The following is a 15,240-nucleotide window of genomic DNA, read 5'->3' as shown; positions in this document are numbered from 1 at the left end:
CGGTGACAAAGAGTGTGGGAGGCGCCGTGTGTAGCAGGTGAAACTTGCTCCGGGAAGAGTGTGATTACAGCAGTATAGCACTCTCCTGTCCACCACACGGCCTGACCCAGGGTCTTGACACTCACACGTGGAGGACATGTGCATGGCACACTCACTGTTGTCGCCGGACCACAAACCTGGTAAAAAGTAACGTTTACACAACGCAATTTACACATTTACACACTGCACAGATGACATAAATAAATATAATAATAAAATCTATTAATTCAATATTTCTGAGATGTAATAGTTAAACAATTACTAATATGAAGCAGATCTCAAGCTTTTTTTTAATTGGAGGACTGTCCTTTCACCATTTCACCCATCCCTTCATTTGTGTAGCTGATGACAACTAGCCTGGTCGTTGTAAAGAGGAGGGAGGAACACCTCACTTTTTAGTCCTGTGTGTGACATACACAGCTATTAATAGAAAGATAGATATTGTTGCAGCCCACCAACGCTGCTCCATCTTCTTTTTCTACTAGTTTACTGGGCTTCAACAGTCTAGCGCCGTAAGCTGGTCTTTGGCCATGTGACCCGGTACGACACGCTGTCGAAGAATGACATCCAAAGCACCCTGGAGGGTAGTGGACGCCGCGGTGGTCAGAGGAAGAACTGACTGACGAAGGTCAAAGACTGGACAGGTCGTCCTGTACAGGACCTGCTGACCGTCGCCACACAGTAGACAAGATGGCGGCCTGTCAGCTGCCGCGTCCACCCAGGTGATTCCCCCAACACCAGGTGGAGGTCACGGGACGACTGACTAGCTCTGACTCACCACCATCAGATTACACCTATGTAAAAGGTGAGATTCTAAAGGATGTTGTCGGGGGATGGAGAGTAATAATCAGGAAATGTTTATCACACGAAGTTCACCAAGAAACCTTGTTTGGCGGGTTGACGACCTTAACAAAGGTCTGTCAGATATGCTCTCAAAACATTCTGCAACCCTCATATCAGACTGTGAGCAATTTCACAGCAATTTATGTTTTTTTAATCAATATGTTACAAATTCAGATAGTAGAGGAATCTTTAATGCATCTCAATGAAGGCAGTTTGACTTTCACTTCTAATATGCACGCTTAGACATGTCAGATAAAATAAAGTAGAAGTATAAAGTAAATTAGATTTATTGTACTGAAAAAATTACAATAACAATTTGCATTTTTTACTTTTTCCTTTTCTTTGCCTCTTTGCATCTATCTTTTCTGTATTTCTTTGAGATGAATGTCTTTCATCTGCTTTTTGTATATTGATAGTGTTATCTTAGTTACTTACACTCTAGTCTTACAAGTCCCTAACGCTTGCTTTATAGAGTTTCCCACGGCAGATAGTGAAGTAGGCGGTGAGTGGTTAGCAGTTGAAAAGTATAATATCAAAAGTAATCTCATCATAACACATGTTTTCACTACAACAGTTAATTACTCAAAGAACAGTAACACTTGTACTATCATACCTCACTACACTACTACTGCTTACCGGGCAACCAAAGTCTTGTACAGGACAAAAGTCATGTGAGGGTCAGGTCCAGCCCCAGCCACACGTCGCTGCCACCAGTGTCCGAGTTCCCTCAGCACGTGACTACTGACGTCACACGGGGTCTTGGGGTCAGACAACTGATCACAGCACAGACACAGACCTACGATGTCGGCGGGGTCTGATGTTCCCAGACACTGACACAGGTCCTGTAACACCCACGTGAAAACAAAGCGTATTCTTTGATAGATTGTGTGTTCAAGCGAAAACATCTTTTTTAAGCTGAAAGTAATTCCCTGTCTGAGGCTTGCATTTTGCAAATGACACACTTTATATAAACTTAATAACAACAAGATAACACTCTCATATGCTCTGCTATAAAGTAAGATGCAGACCACGTCTAATACTTTGATTATGTAAGATTCCTACTTGAGTCATTTGGGTGTCGCCGGAGATGGCCTGTTGAAGTTGATGAGTCGTGAGGTTGGGTAAAGCGATGATCTTAGTGATGCGCAGACCGGGAGCGATGTCGGACACCAGGTGAGACAACATGGCCTCCGCCTTGTCCAGCTGTGACACGGCCTGTTTCAGTTTCTGTCTAATGTTGCTGTCTATATTCTGCTGTGACATGTTAAGTTTATGTATATTGTCACCAAACGTTTTCACTTCACAGACGACTAACCCGTGATGTCGGTGAAGAAGAAGCACATCAAAGTCTCCTCGTTTCCAGTTTTCTGGAAATGACGACGGAAGACTGTCGGCTACGGGAAGATGGCCAGCCACGGCTGAGTAACAAGGTTCACCTAAACATTCTTCGAACTTCAACTGATTAAGTCCTACCAAAACTTCTTTATTTTGTTCTGCCATTTTCTGCAGACACATGTGGACGCGCTGCATGGCGGCATCGTCTCTGACATCACTGTCCTGAACTCGAGGAAGCTGAGGACTGGGAGCCTGAGCAGCAGCAGATGAAGCCATCGCCTGTTGGTTGGACTGACCGGCCTGTCCAGGTGCTGACCAAAGGACCAGAACATCCTGACCACCAACCGACTGTCTAGTCATGGGCACGCGGTTGAAGTAGACAGGAGGCAGGAAGTAGGCGCGTGACTCGAGATCAGGGAACGCGGCCTCAACCCACTGGAGCCAGAATGTCTGAGCTTCTGCTAAGGTCACAGCCTGTAACAAAACATCGTCATTCTATTTAAAAAATATTGTCGTTTGATTGGCTTTATTTTAGCTTCATTGTTTCTTAAACTTTATTTGTTCTGTCACAACCACGCGATGTTTTGTAAAGGAAGTGACGTCAAGTATGAATGTGAACACCTTACCAGAACGAAAGCACTTCCTGTGTTACGGTTACCTGTTTTCTGAGTAAATAAACCATATCAGTGACCAGCAAGTGTCTTACACCTGCTCTCTCTCTATATATATATATTATTTTATTTGAATGAGGACGGGAAACGTCTGCGCATGGCAAGTGTTGTGCGTGCGAGTGCGTGACAAGAGTGTGAGTCTCATGACAACCGCCTTTTCTTTGATGTACCGGTGTCATTGAGGGCAGGGCCGCCGAGAGCCAGCTCGGGCCCCGGGACAGACCTCTCCGGGCCCCTTGTACTTGTAATCGTAAATTATTTTCCCAGTATATAATGTATGTTTACAATTCGAATCTCAATATCTACACTCAAACTCAACTTCTGATGTGTAATCTTGTGTTCTGTCCTTAGACCTTTCTTTAAAGAAAAAGAAAAGGAGAAGAAGAAAACAAAAAATCTACTGACCAAGGCCGGGCCCCTTGACAGCCGCGGGCCCGGGTACACCAGACCCCCCTGTCCCCCCCTCTCGTCAGGCCTGATTGAGGGGCTTCAGTCGTATAGATGGTGACAGTCACGACTAAGAGAAAAGAGCGATTTTCGCTTCCTGTTGTATGTTTCTGACTTAAACGGGGCGAGAACCTGACATTTTCTCTAGGTCTGTGTTTAAAGTCCTGACCGGACTTAAAGTTTTGAAGTCCTTATCAGACTAACAAATAGTGTACATTATTAATTTTATGCAAAGCCTTCTTAAGGTGAATGCATCAGTTTAGATTTTTTGAATATTTTTGTGGAAGTTTTGGGTCTGCATATTTTTAGATAATTGTAACATAGAGATATGAATGATCGTTAAATTTAAAGAGCACAGGTAGTCGTCGACTTACGACCGCGTTTGGTTTTGACAGATTGGTCGTAACTCGATCTGCTTATGTCACTAATGTTAAATTATCGAAAGAGATAATACTTGGTAATCATATTATAATCATCTTTAGAAACTTTTTTCTTTGTTGATTTTTTTTTCGTAATTTTTACTGTAACTTGGTACGACCACCACGGAATCACTCTCACTTGTACTTTGGTCCCTTGCCAGTCATGGCCAGACATACCAGTCATAGTTGTTGTCGTAAAGTTGAACTGTCGTAAGTTAAAAAGGTCGTCCGTCCACGACTACCAGTATACATTTCTGTCCAGTTCTGTTTCATTCTGTTATCTTCCTGTGTCCGTCAATGGCTGCTACGCTTAATATATTCGAATGTCTAGAGGGGCATCAGCTTATAATCGAGTCAAATATTTTATTGTTTAGACCAGGGATGCCCAACCTTTTTCGGCCTGCGGGCCATATCCATTTCGGACAGCCGTGTCGCGGGCCACTTCACAGCAAAAATACAAAAAAAATAGAGCAGATACCATTTTTATTAGAAACAAGTTGTACTTACCATTAATTATGTAGTAATTAGTCGGATATTTCAAGTTGTTTACCCGAAACCAACTTCTGAATGTCCGGCCTCGTCGTAGAGACACCAAGTCGGAGCACTGAATCGAAATGTTCGTCCATCGAAAAAAAGATTGAGAGACGCCCCTACGTTGGTATAAATACTTCTTCTTCCTTTTTTTCGTTTTTTTTAAGGTCTTCTTTATTACTAACATGCCGATTTCCTGCACTGTGGGCAGAAGTTTCGCGGGCCGGATGGCACCGCGTCGCGGGCCGGATATGGCCCGCGGGCCGTAGGTTGTGCATCCCTGGTTTAGACCAACGGCTCTTAGACGAGGTACATCACATATGACTGTAACTTCACAGATTCAGTCAATATATGTTGCAGCATGTGTAATACATAGAGCATACAATCATACTAATTTGGAACCTTGGTATATCATACATTTATCCATCAAGCCTCATCCACAATGAAACTCAACTACTATAAACCTAAAAATAATATAAAGAGCTAGAGATAGAGAACAATTAATGCTTTGGTCGTCGGCCGGTATTACTGGAGTGGTAATCACTCTTGTAAATCTTACTAAACATGCAAAACTCATAGTGTATTTACAAACTTACATATAGTAGTAGAGCGTTGTTTTGTATTTTTAATGCCTTTAAAATGTAGAGAACAGTGTTACACATTGTTGTCTTACTACTGCTACTGAGTAGCAACATGAACAAAACATAATTAGATTTCTATAAAAATGTAAAAGCATATATTTCTCTCGAAGAACAGTATGTCTAGGACATCTGAACATGAAATGAAGTTCTGTTTCATCTATATCTGTGCATCAGTTGAAATCAGAACATAATGTATCAGCAGAAACTGGGAAACAATGTATGAGGGTTCTTTGGTGAAGCTCAGGACCTGTCAGTGGAGGCTACAAAAGCAGACTTTCTATAAATAAACTTTAATCTATACTGCTGGTTGTGTAACAGTTATTGTATTTACAGATTATGCTCTTCAAGACCTAAGTTTACGTTTGACAGTTTGAGACCAAATTTTGTTTTGTCATCTTACCAAATGTTCCCGCAAAAGCATTTCACTAAGGATATCTTTTACTATTTAAGGAATAAATTAAAAATCTTTTTAATGAAAGCATCATACACTCTGTTCATAGAAATTCTGTGAACATAAGTTCTTCGGAGTTAATAACAAGTAACCTTGGCCTTCAAACTGTTAATTTTTCTGTGACCCTTTGTCTACCCTTGCAGCAGTCAAGGTCCTAACTGTCCGCTACAGATCACCTTGTCTCACCTGTTGTGTAGCAGGTGACGGATGACTGGACATTGCTGACAGTGGTCTCCCTTTAACAACATCACATCAGTGGGAGGCAGTGTCTGTAGCCAGTGTTCTAGAATATTAACCCTGCAACATTGATAAGCACCAGCTGCTTAGTATGTGGTATATACTAATGTATGACATGTTTGTACAGTAAATGATCATATGTACAAATGTGTACCAGTGTAGTCAGTACATGTTATTCATGTCACATGTGTGTAAGTCTAGTGTGACCACTGCACACTCGTTATCATGTTAACAATAAGTCTTGACTCTAGTGACAGAGCATCTGTGACATGACTCAGGTTTCTTCCTCATCACAGACATAATGATCGTCATAGTCTGTCGTGTGGTCGATGATTGTGACAAATTGAGAGACAGTGACATACATAACACACAGCACAAAGTGAATGGCACAGTCCTAGGGAATGTCCGTTACACATGAGATAAATTAGTAAAGTTGTCTGCTTTGTGTATAAAGTAACGAGACAAGGAGAGACAGAGAAGTAAGAGAAAGACCAATACATGTGAGGTGATATGCATGGTCATAACCAACAATGGTTCGAAAACCAAGAACTCCAAAAGCAATGCTTTAACTTTGTGTGGGATGGAAAACCCGATTGAATAAACATGAAAGTTGTAGTGAAAACTGTTCGTAATGGAGGCTTAAATATACCTAACATTTATCAATATATAAAAGCGCTAAAGCTAATGTGGATTAAAAAAGCTACAATGTCACTGAACACCAATGGAAAGATTTAGTGATAAAGATATACCCAAAACTCGTAGATATAGATAAATATGCCCAAATGTGTACTGTGACACACAACATAAAAATAAATTTGGGAAAATGTATTAAATGCTTAAAAGATTCTATTATTATGTTCAAGCAGAGACATCAGAGGAGGTGATGGCAGAACCAATACACTTAAACAGTAGATTTCAGCTTGGCCAGAAGGCTATTTTCTTCAAAAACTGGGTTAGTAAAGGGCTTTAAAGAATTCAACATTTTTATAATGAATCTGGGTTACTTTTTTCCCTGGGTGAAATTAATGCCAAGTATGGAACAACAATAGATACAGTTACATACATGGGCTGTGCAAAAATAATTTAAAATTTGTTCAGTCAAGGGGCATTACAATTAGGAACAACACTGCGCAAGAAACATCAAAACTATTAAACTAATTAATTCTATAAAGAAAGGTTCCAAATATTAGTTACAAAATATTGACAGAAACGTACAATCAGGCCCAATGATGTGAAAGTGGGAAAAAAAATAGGGGCTCAATTACCCTGGAAAATAATATTTTCCAAGGTTCAAGGAATAAAAGATATTAAGATAGGCGACATCAGGTGTAGTGAGATATTTATTATGCACAATTGTCTACTTTGTAACTGACACGTGTAAAAATATGGATGTCAGGTAGCAAAATGTAAAAATGTGTACAATACCTGTATAGAACACCTAAAAACATCATCACGTGAATGTTGATGCACAATACCTGTGTATTCACACCTATAAAACCCAAGTCAACATCAAGTGAATTTTGATGTACAGCACCTGTGTACTAACACCTATAAAAGACAAGTCAATATGTCTGTACAATACCTGTATAGTACACCTAAAAACTTCAAGTGAGTATTGATGTACAACACCTGTATACTTACACATATAAAACACAAGTCAATATGTGTGTATAGCGCAGTTCCTAGTCTCTAACAAAGCAGCAGTTCTGGAGGTGGCACATTGACGCTGATAAACGAGAAATGTTGATGACAATAAGGTTGATGAGTACAGCAATGATAATTTGTGATTTTGATGACCTGAGTTTTGATTTTATATATTACTAACATGACTGACTATACACTGTATAACTGACAGTGCACCCCTTACTAAGCTTTAAGTCATTTCATACTTTATAAAGTAATTGACTGCATTATGAATGTGCAGCATACACTGGGTGTGTATATTGTAATATTCATGGGTGGGAGCCAGAAATTTTCCTGGGGCTGAAGGCTTTTCAAGAGCCATGTAGTACTAGAGCATATGCATATAACGCTATACGACACATGTGGTTCCATACGCGTTTCACGTTTTTCACATACATAACACACATAAGTCATACAACATCTTTAGTAGTTAACAATGCCAAATGTCCAACTTTATTAATCCTAATGGGCAATTATAACTTGGAGTCTGTTGGTCTGTTACAAAAGTTTAAAAAAACACTGCTAGTTACAATATTAGCGAGTCATATAGAACATGCATTTCTTATATATAAACATTCTTAAGGTCATCTAAATCACACACCATCACACATACAACTACAATTAATCTATAATCTATGTGAGCATGTCTGCATGTGGACTGCAGAGGTTGTAAACATTTCAATCCCCATTGCTTTGCATATAGGCATAGAGTTTGCCTGCCTGAACTCAATTCACAATTCTCCTGTAGGACATGTTCTGGTATGGACAAAATGCTGTAAACTTTTCTGACAATTTGCTTCATAAAAAAGGAATCCAAATTTCTGTGCTTAACACAATTACCTTGAGAAAGAAATAATAGACAGTATGTTCAAACTGTTCATATCATGGACAGAAAACCTGATATAAAACCAGCATATGAAAGAAAAAAGTGAAAGACTTTTCAATGAATGACTGATAAAACAGCTCGATCAACTTGTTGCTGTGCTGACTGAAAAACTATTCAGCTATTGAAGGTACACATGCTGATCATGTTTACATCCCATTTTAGCCTGCAATAAAAAACAGAGCCTACGTACCTGAAGGAGTTAACTGTCTCAACAGGTACACAGTAAAAAAAAAAATTATTTTCCTAAAGTCTATGCCTATCTCTTCTGTCTTATCTACATTTAATTCCATAAAATTCTTGTCAAACCAATTAAATTTTTGATAAGGCACTGCCATACTCTTGCTTATGCCCCTTTGAGTCAACAATGCACAAGATAGCTTCTCTCATCAGTACTTCTCGCAGCCATCTGTATACATTTGTACATGATATTCAATAGGCAACCAAAAACAGTGCCTATAGGTACCTGAAGGAGTTAACAATCTCAACAGGTATATCATGAAACTACAGTACCATCTTTTTATTTTCCTAAAATCTACGCTTATCTCTTTTGGTTTATCTACATTTAATTCCATACAATTCTTGTCACACTAATGTACAAAATTTGATACTGCCATAATCTCGCTTACGCCTGTGTGAGTCAACAATGGACAAGATAGCTTCTCTCATCCTTACTTCTGTATACATTTGTACATGATATTCAATAGGGGCGACAGACAACCACCTTGCAGAGATCCAATGCTTCTAATAACAATATCAAAATAATGACCATTTACAAAATCTCTCTGGTGTAAACAAGTAAAAAATTTAATACCCACCAAAACCTAACACTTATTTTTTTTAAAATCCAGTGATTGATGTTTGCATTGGTCTCCCTGACATTCTGGGACCAGGCTTTTCGGGGGTATTTGTCAAAATGTCAATCTGTCCAGTTGCTATATTGGCAGGCTGTGTGGTTTCTGTTGGTCTCTTAGCTGTCTGTGTTGATGGCTCAGTCACTGGATGAGGTAACTGCTGCTTCTTAGTCGGCTGGAAGCAGTCCTCCAATTTCGTTTTTTGGACAGCATTCTGGCAAACAGTGTCCTTTTTTTTAGCCAGATGAGCCTCTCTTTCCAAATGCACTGTATATGATGCATGTGCAGAAATCACATTTGTTATCATTTGGTCACTGGGGACCATCTGTATGGCTCTCAATCCTCTGGCCCTTAAATCATACTTAATAAACCCAATGGCTTCAACATTTTTAGGTGTAAGGTTGGTTCTGTCTTTTTCAACAATGTCATCCGTAATATTAAAGGTTCCCTCCACAAGGGGGCCTGTAAAAAGACTTTTAACCAGTTTGCCTAAAGTAGGAAACCTATTTTTTTCATTTAGAACCTTACCCCAGCAGTCAACATCAATGGCCTTCTCCCCATTTTTGTGTGACTTAAAGTCTTCAAATAAAGGGCAAGGGTTGTGGTATAATCGCTTAATTCCATCCTTAGCACACCCTTCTCTGCTTCACTGATAACCTGGCATCATGTCAAATAGAAGGCCATTGTCTGCTAAAAATGTGCATAGGACTGCCTTGCATGCTGCAATGCGACTTCCAGGGCTACGTGGAGCAGACACTTGTTCTGCACCTGGAAGAGTCTGTGTATGCATTTGTGCACTGGCCAGACTGACGTGCTGCGGGCAGCTTGAATGTTTGTGGAGAATTTCTTTTCCATTATTTTTGTAGCAGAGTTTTCTGGAAATAAAAAAAAAAACAAGATAATTTTGTGTCGAAATGACAGGTTATTACCAATCGTCATCGTGTGAAATGGCAATTCATGATTCACTATCTTCGTAATCAGTGAAATATCGATGTTAAGAGTTATACCGAAGGCATCTGTTCTCTAAAAAGGATAAAACAAACTGAAATTATTCCGCGTGTTTGATTTTAACGAGTAAGAAAATCGCACTGTCCTAAACTCTTAAAAACAAACTTTAATAGCTTCTGGAGACGATAAAAACATATGTTCAAAGAATGTAGCCTTTATCGAAGTTTCGGTGTTCTTGCGCATTTTCTCAATACTGAAAAATTTAGTAATGATTTACATTTCACAATTTGTTATTCCGCTAAAAAGTTTATCAACAGTACCAAATTCTCAGAAATAGCGAAGGGAAATATACTTACTTGTTGCACAGCACAAGTGCACAGCACACACCAAGCCTCACCAGAAACATCAATCTTGCGAAGCCAAGTTTCAAATTTTCTTTTCGCATCATCTTCTTCAAGAAGCCACTCCCACCTCCATTTAGAGCGGTCCGGTGGCGCAACGGTTAGCGCTGTTAGCGCTGTTAGCGCCTGTCACCAATACAGTGAAGGTTGGCTGCCCTGAGTTCATTTCTCGTCTCGGGCACGCTGTTCTTTCTCTGCACGTGGCATCTGTTTACAGGGCTGGCTGCTTGCCGTAATATAGCCTTAGTTGCTGACACGGCGTAAAACACCAAATCCCCCCCCCACCTCCATTTATTGCCAGTATTATCGATTCTAAGTGTTGCGGAAAAGTTTTCTTTGCTGTCTTTTTTAAAGATTCACATTTTCACAGCCCGCAAAATTAAATTAAAAAGATTTAGGTCTTCTGCTTGTGACATCACACAAGATGGCCGCTCCTCGTTGTGCGACGTCTGCAGCTCTCACTTCGGATTCAAATTTATTTCAATTTTTCATCGCTTTCGTCTGACCCTGTGTAGGTTAGTTGTCAAGTTATCGACTTAGGGTGTTGCGTCTGTGTCTAGTGATGATGATTTTTACGTTCATTCTTGTTAGGCAGGCGTTTATCATTTTGGATGGCTGTGACCGTTACCTCTAGCCGACATTATTAAGATCGCGGTCAGCTTATTTCATGCTGGTCCCCGGCTTCTCTACTCCCGTGAGCTCTTGCTCCGTCTTCGTTCATCTCCCTCTGTTACCCGGAGTTTTCGGGCGCTGCAAGTCGACATCGCACGGCTCCCTCCACTTCGCAGATCAAGAAGGAGAGGACGTAGAGGCGGTGTGAAGCGGAGACTCAAGAAGTTTCGTCTGGACGATCGACGCAGATCTCCACCTCTTCCTTCTATCCTGCTCTCCAATGTCCAGTCGATTCGTGGCAAGATTGATGAGCTTGAGGCGTGGATACACAACTTTCGACTGCACAGGGATACTTGTTTGTTGGCGTTTACGGAAACATGGCTACACGACGGTGACGCTGATCTAGACATCGCCGGCTTCTCTGGACCGTTTAGATCTGATAGATCTGCTGCAGTTACTGGCAAGGCGCGTGGCGGCGGAGTGTGTTTCTATGTCAACAACAGGTACTGTAAAACGGTTATTCTTCGTGAACAGATGTGTACTAGTGACCTTGAACTTCTCACGATTTCGCTTCGCCCATTTGACCTCCCGAGAGAGTTCCCCCAGCTGTTTTTCACGCTTGTGTATATTCATCCCAGGGCAAATGTTTCCAATGCGTTACGGTGCATTGCAGATGTGACTCACAATGTCGACTCGATTTGTCCTGATGCTCCTAAGTTTATTTTAGGAGATTTCAACCACTGTGACCTAACATCGGTTCTCCATACCTATGACCAGTATGTGAAATGTCCTACTACCCTGATTCAGACAACACTCGACCTCGTGTACGGATCTGTACCACATGCGTACAGATCTCTACCCTTGCCCAGTCTGGGTGCGTCCTATCATCTGAGTGTACAACTGATACCCGTTTATAAACCTGTGATCAGGCGGGTACGCCGAACAGTTCATTCCACTAAATGCTGGGCTGCCGACAATGTTGCTCACTTACAGGACTGTTTTCAATGTACTAACTGGGATGTCTTTTTGGAAGCATGTCCTAATCTGAACGACTTAGTGAACACCATCTCTTCCTATCTCTCCTTTTGTGTCGATTGCACCATTCCATCCAAACAATTTTTGCTCTATCCTAATAACAAACCCTGGGTGACCAAGAGCCTGAAAGCTGTGCTTAATAAAAAAAAAAAAGTGTTCTTCACAGGTTCTGCACACGACAAAAAAATAGTCAATCGAGAGGTCCGTGATGCTATCCGTCGAGCCAAGGTGCAATATAAGTCGAAAATCGAGTCTCAGTTTGCTACAGGCAACATCCGAGGCTTGGCAGGACTGAAGAACATGGCCAGTACTGACCATAAGAGTAAGGGTCGAAAGCCAAAATCTCGATCTCAGGCGTTGACAGTGCGGCCCTTCCTAATGCTCTTAATGCTTTTCTTTGCTCGGTTCGAGGCTCATGACTTCTCAGTGGAAGTCAAGATGTGCTTCGTTCTCTCTTCACCCTGTGCAGAAGGTTGAGATTGTCGCGAGCAAGTTGTGGAGCTGTTTCAGGGAGTTGATATTCGCAAGGCCTCGGTCCGGATAGTATTGTGGCAGAACATTACGTTTCTGTGCGCACCAACTTGGAGCATTTTTCAACATCTTTTTCAGCGCTCTATGGATTCACTCTCCATCCCAGCTGCTTGGAAATTATCTACCATTGTTCCAGTTCCGAAGATAGTTTCAGCTCGGCATCTCAATGACTTTAGACCGGTGGCCTTAACATCGTTGGTCATGAAAGTATTTGAGACAATCATCAAAGCATTGATTCTTACAGCCGCTAAAGATCGTCTTGATCCCTTGCAATTTGCATACCAGTCCAAGCGAGGTGTTGATGATGCTAAACTGTTCATTCTCCACACTTTAATCAAACACGTGGAGAATCCTCAAGCCCATGCTCGACTCTTATTCGCTGATTTCTCTTCGGCCTTTAACACTATCTAGCCACATATCCTAGCTCGAAGACTCCTCGACGAGTTTTCCCTTGATCATCATCTAGTGTCATGGATAATTCACTTTTTGGTCGACAGGCAGCAACGAGTTCTTGTCAATGGCACTTTTTCCGACTTAACCACCACATGCACCGGCTCACCTCAGGGATGTGTTCTATCTCCGCTTCTGTTTATCCTGTATACCAACAGTTGTCGCAGTAGTCATGAGGGTCACTATCTTGTCAAATTCTCTGATGACACTGCACTGCTGTCTCTACTTAGCGGGCCAGTGCACACTCACGGTGATGCTTTGGAAGAATTCATTGTTTGGTGCGATGACAACTTTCTAGAACTTAATGTGAGTAAGACGAAGGAGATTGTCTTTGATTTCCGTCGAAATTCTCCACCGTGTCCCGTCTGTGTCATCCATGACAAGGAGGTGGAAATTGTTTCTGCTTTTAAATACCTGGGCACCATCTTCGATAGGCGACTTTGCTGGGATGTCAACACTCAATCTGTCGTGAAGAAGGCTCAACAACGCCTCTTCCTCCTACGGAAGCTGAGGTCTTTCTCTGTCTCCCCCCAATTTCTTCAGCTTTTTTACAGATCACATATAGAGAGCGTACTGTCCTTCTCGTTCATCTGTTTCTATAATAGTTTATCGGTGAAGACAAGAGCAGCCTACATCGTGTGGTATCCACCTGCTCCAAAGTCGTTGGATCCACCCAGAGTTCTCTTCAGGATCTGTATAACAGGAGGACTCTTCTGAAAGTGTCTGCCATCCTTCGTGATGACAGGCATGCTCTGTCGGGTGAACTTGTCCAGCTCCCATCAGGTCGCCGATATAGTATGCCTGCATGCAGGACAAACCGACTGCGGCTGTCTTTTGTTGCTTCAGCCGTCAGACTTTTGAATGGATTATGAATGTGATGTGCATGCCATCATGTATGACTTTAATCGAGCTGGTATGATTGACTGCAACACGACTGCCTGTGGGTTTAATATATATAATCGAGCTGCAACTGAATTGCCCTCTAGGGATTAATAAAGTATTCTCTTATCTTCTCTTATCTTATCAATAAATTCTATTGATTCATTCATTGATCACCTCAACAGCTGACGACGAGAGAGAACATTGACATTGTCATTGTCATAGAATGCTACACTAGACATGGTAGACAGACTGCCAGAAGAGATTACCGGAGGGAAGAAGCAGGTCAGACGCAGTAGCCAGTCACGATAATGTGGTGAGGACACAACAAGGACACCGACGTGAGTCTGTGCGAGAGTGAGTGTTGGAAATAAAATATTTTAAACACTTTAATTATCAGCTGTGTAATTAAAAACCTGGTGTAAGCATACAACGTGGCAACCAGTGACGTGTGTACAGAATGCTAGATAGCCTTGCTACACAAACACTGGGTGTACGAGAGACACAATCATCCTGTGACCTACTCGTCTCTTGTTTCCTCAGTGACGTAGCTGTGATCTCGCCCTTCAACGTGTCACGCAGCAGGTAGATGACAGACAACATCGGTCTGAGGTCGACAGTAGGAAGTAAATACCAACATCATGGTGACAGAACACAATTTGAAAGGTGACCACTTGTTTGATTGACAGAGATGTCCTCTGTGGTTTTTTTTTTAATTTACACAAGCTGTATACCTGATTTCCTACAGATACACAACAACAAACAACAAACATACGTACAGTTCCCAGTAGTGTCACAAGTATGAGCACTAGTAAATACAGTGTACCTACCCTCTTTCTCCAGTGTACGTCACGAAACTTGACCGTTAGTTCTGTGGTGGAGATAAACGGCAACTCCGACTAACTCTTTGATTATGAGGAAAACAAGTGTTTTTATAATCACGTGACACCTTTTAGTTCACCTCATCGTCATCATCATGCTCGACGTCGTGTCTGTCGTCAACTGCCCAGTACCAGACCCCCACATCACAGTCAGGGAGGCAAACTCACATACCAGAGAAAACGCCTGACTTATGTGTCTCTCCCTTCAAAACCTGACGTGTGTGTGGTTGTTGTGACATGCGCAGTACACTAGTGTTTCTCACGTGATCACATTCTTTGCGAGGTTTTCAGTATCAGGTTCTTTCCACCCGGATGGTGTAATCTTCACTCAAGCGTGGCGATTTTCTCGTAAAAGAAGAAGACACCTGAGCAGCTTCAAAGACAGTAGAGCAGACACAGTATGTAGTGTAGACTGTCACATCGGTCACAGTTAAGATGGTCACGTGTCTAATTACAGGCGACTACACCT

At 41.5% G+C, this 15,240-nt stretch overlaps 1 protein-coding gene across 1 annotated transcript; it reads right to left on the bottom strand.

Moving 5' to 3' along the window:
* Positions 1-114: 114 nt before the first annotated feature.
* On the bottom strand, positions 115-14,995 carry LOC112574816. The gene is made up of 5 exons (XM_025256133.1): positions 14,721-14,995; positions 5,564-5,674; positions 1,945-2,691; positions 1,519-1,724; positions 115-176 (listed from the first exon to the last, which is right to left on the bottom strand). Exons 2-5 carry the CDS (start codon positions 5,594-5,596, stop codon positions 152-154), a joined length of 1,011 nt encoding a protein of 336 aa, XP_025111918.1. The 5' UTR covers positions 5,597-5,674; positions 14,721-14,995; the 3' UTR covers positions 115-151.
* Between the last annotated feature and the right edge of the window lie 245 nt (positions 14,996-15,240).

This window comes from Pomacea canaliculata, linkage group LG11, assembly GCF_003073045.1.
Source record: "Pomacea canaliculata isolate SZHN2017 linkage group LG11, ASM307304v1, whole genome shotgun sequence".
NCBI lineage: Eukaryota > Metazoa > Mollusca > Gastropoda > Architaenioglossa > Ampullariidae > Pomacea > Pomacea canaliculata.
Note: the sequence above shows the minus strand (reverse complement) of the source record. Positions and strands in the feature narration are given on the sequence as shown.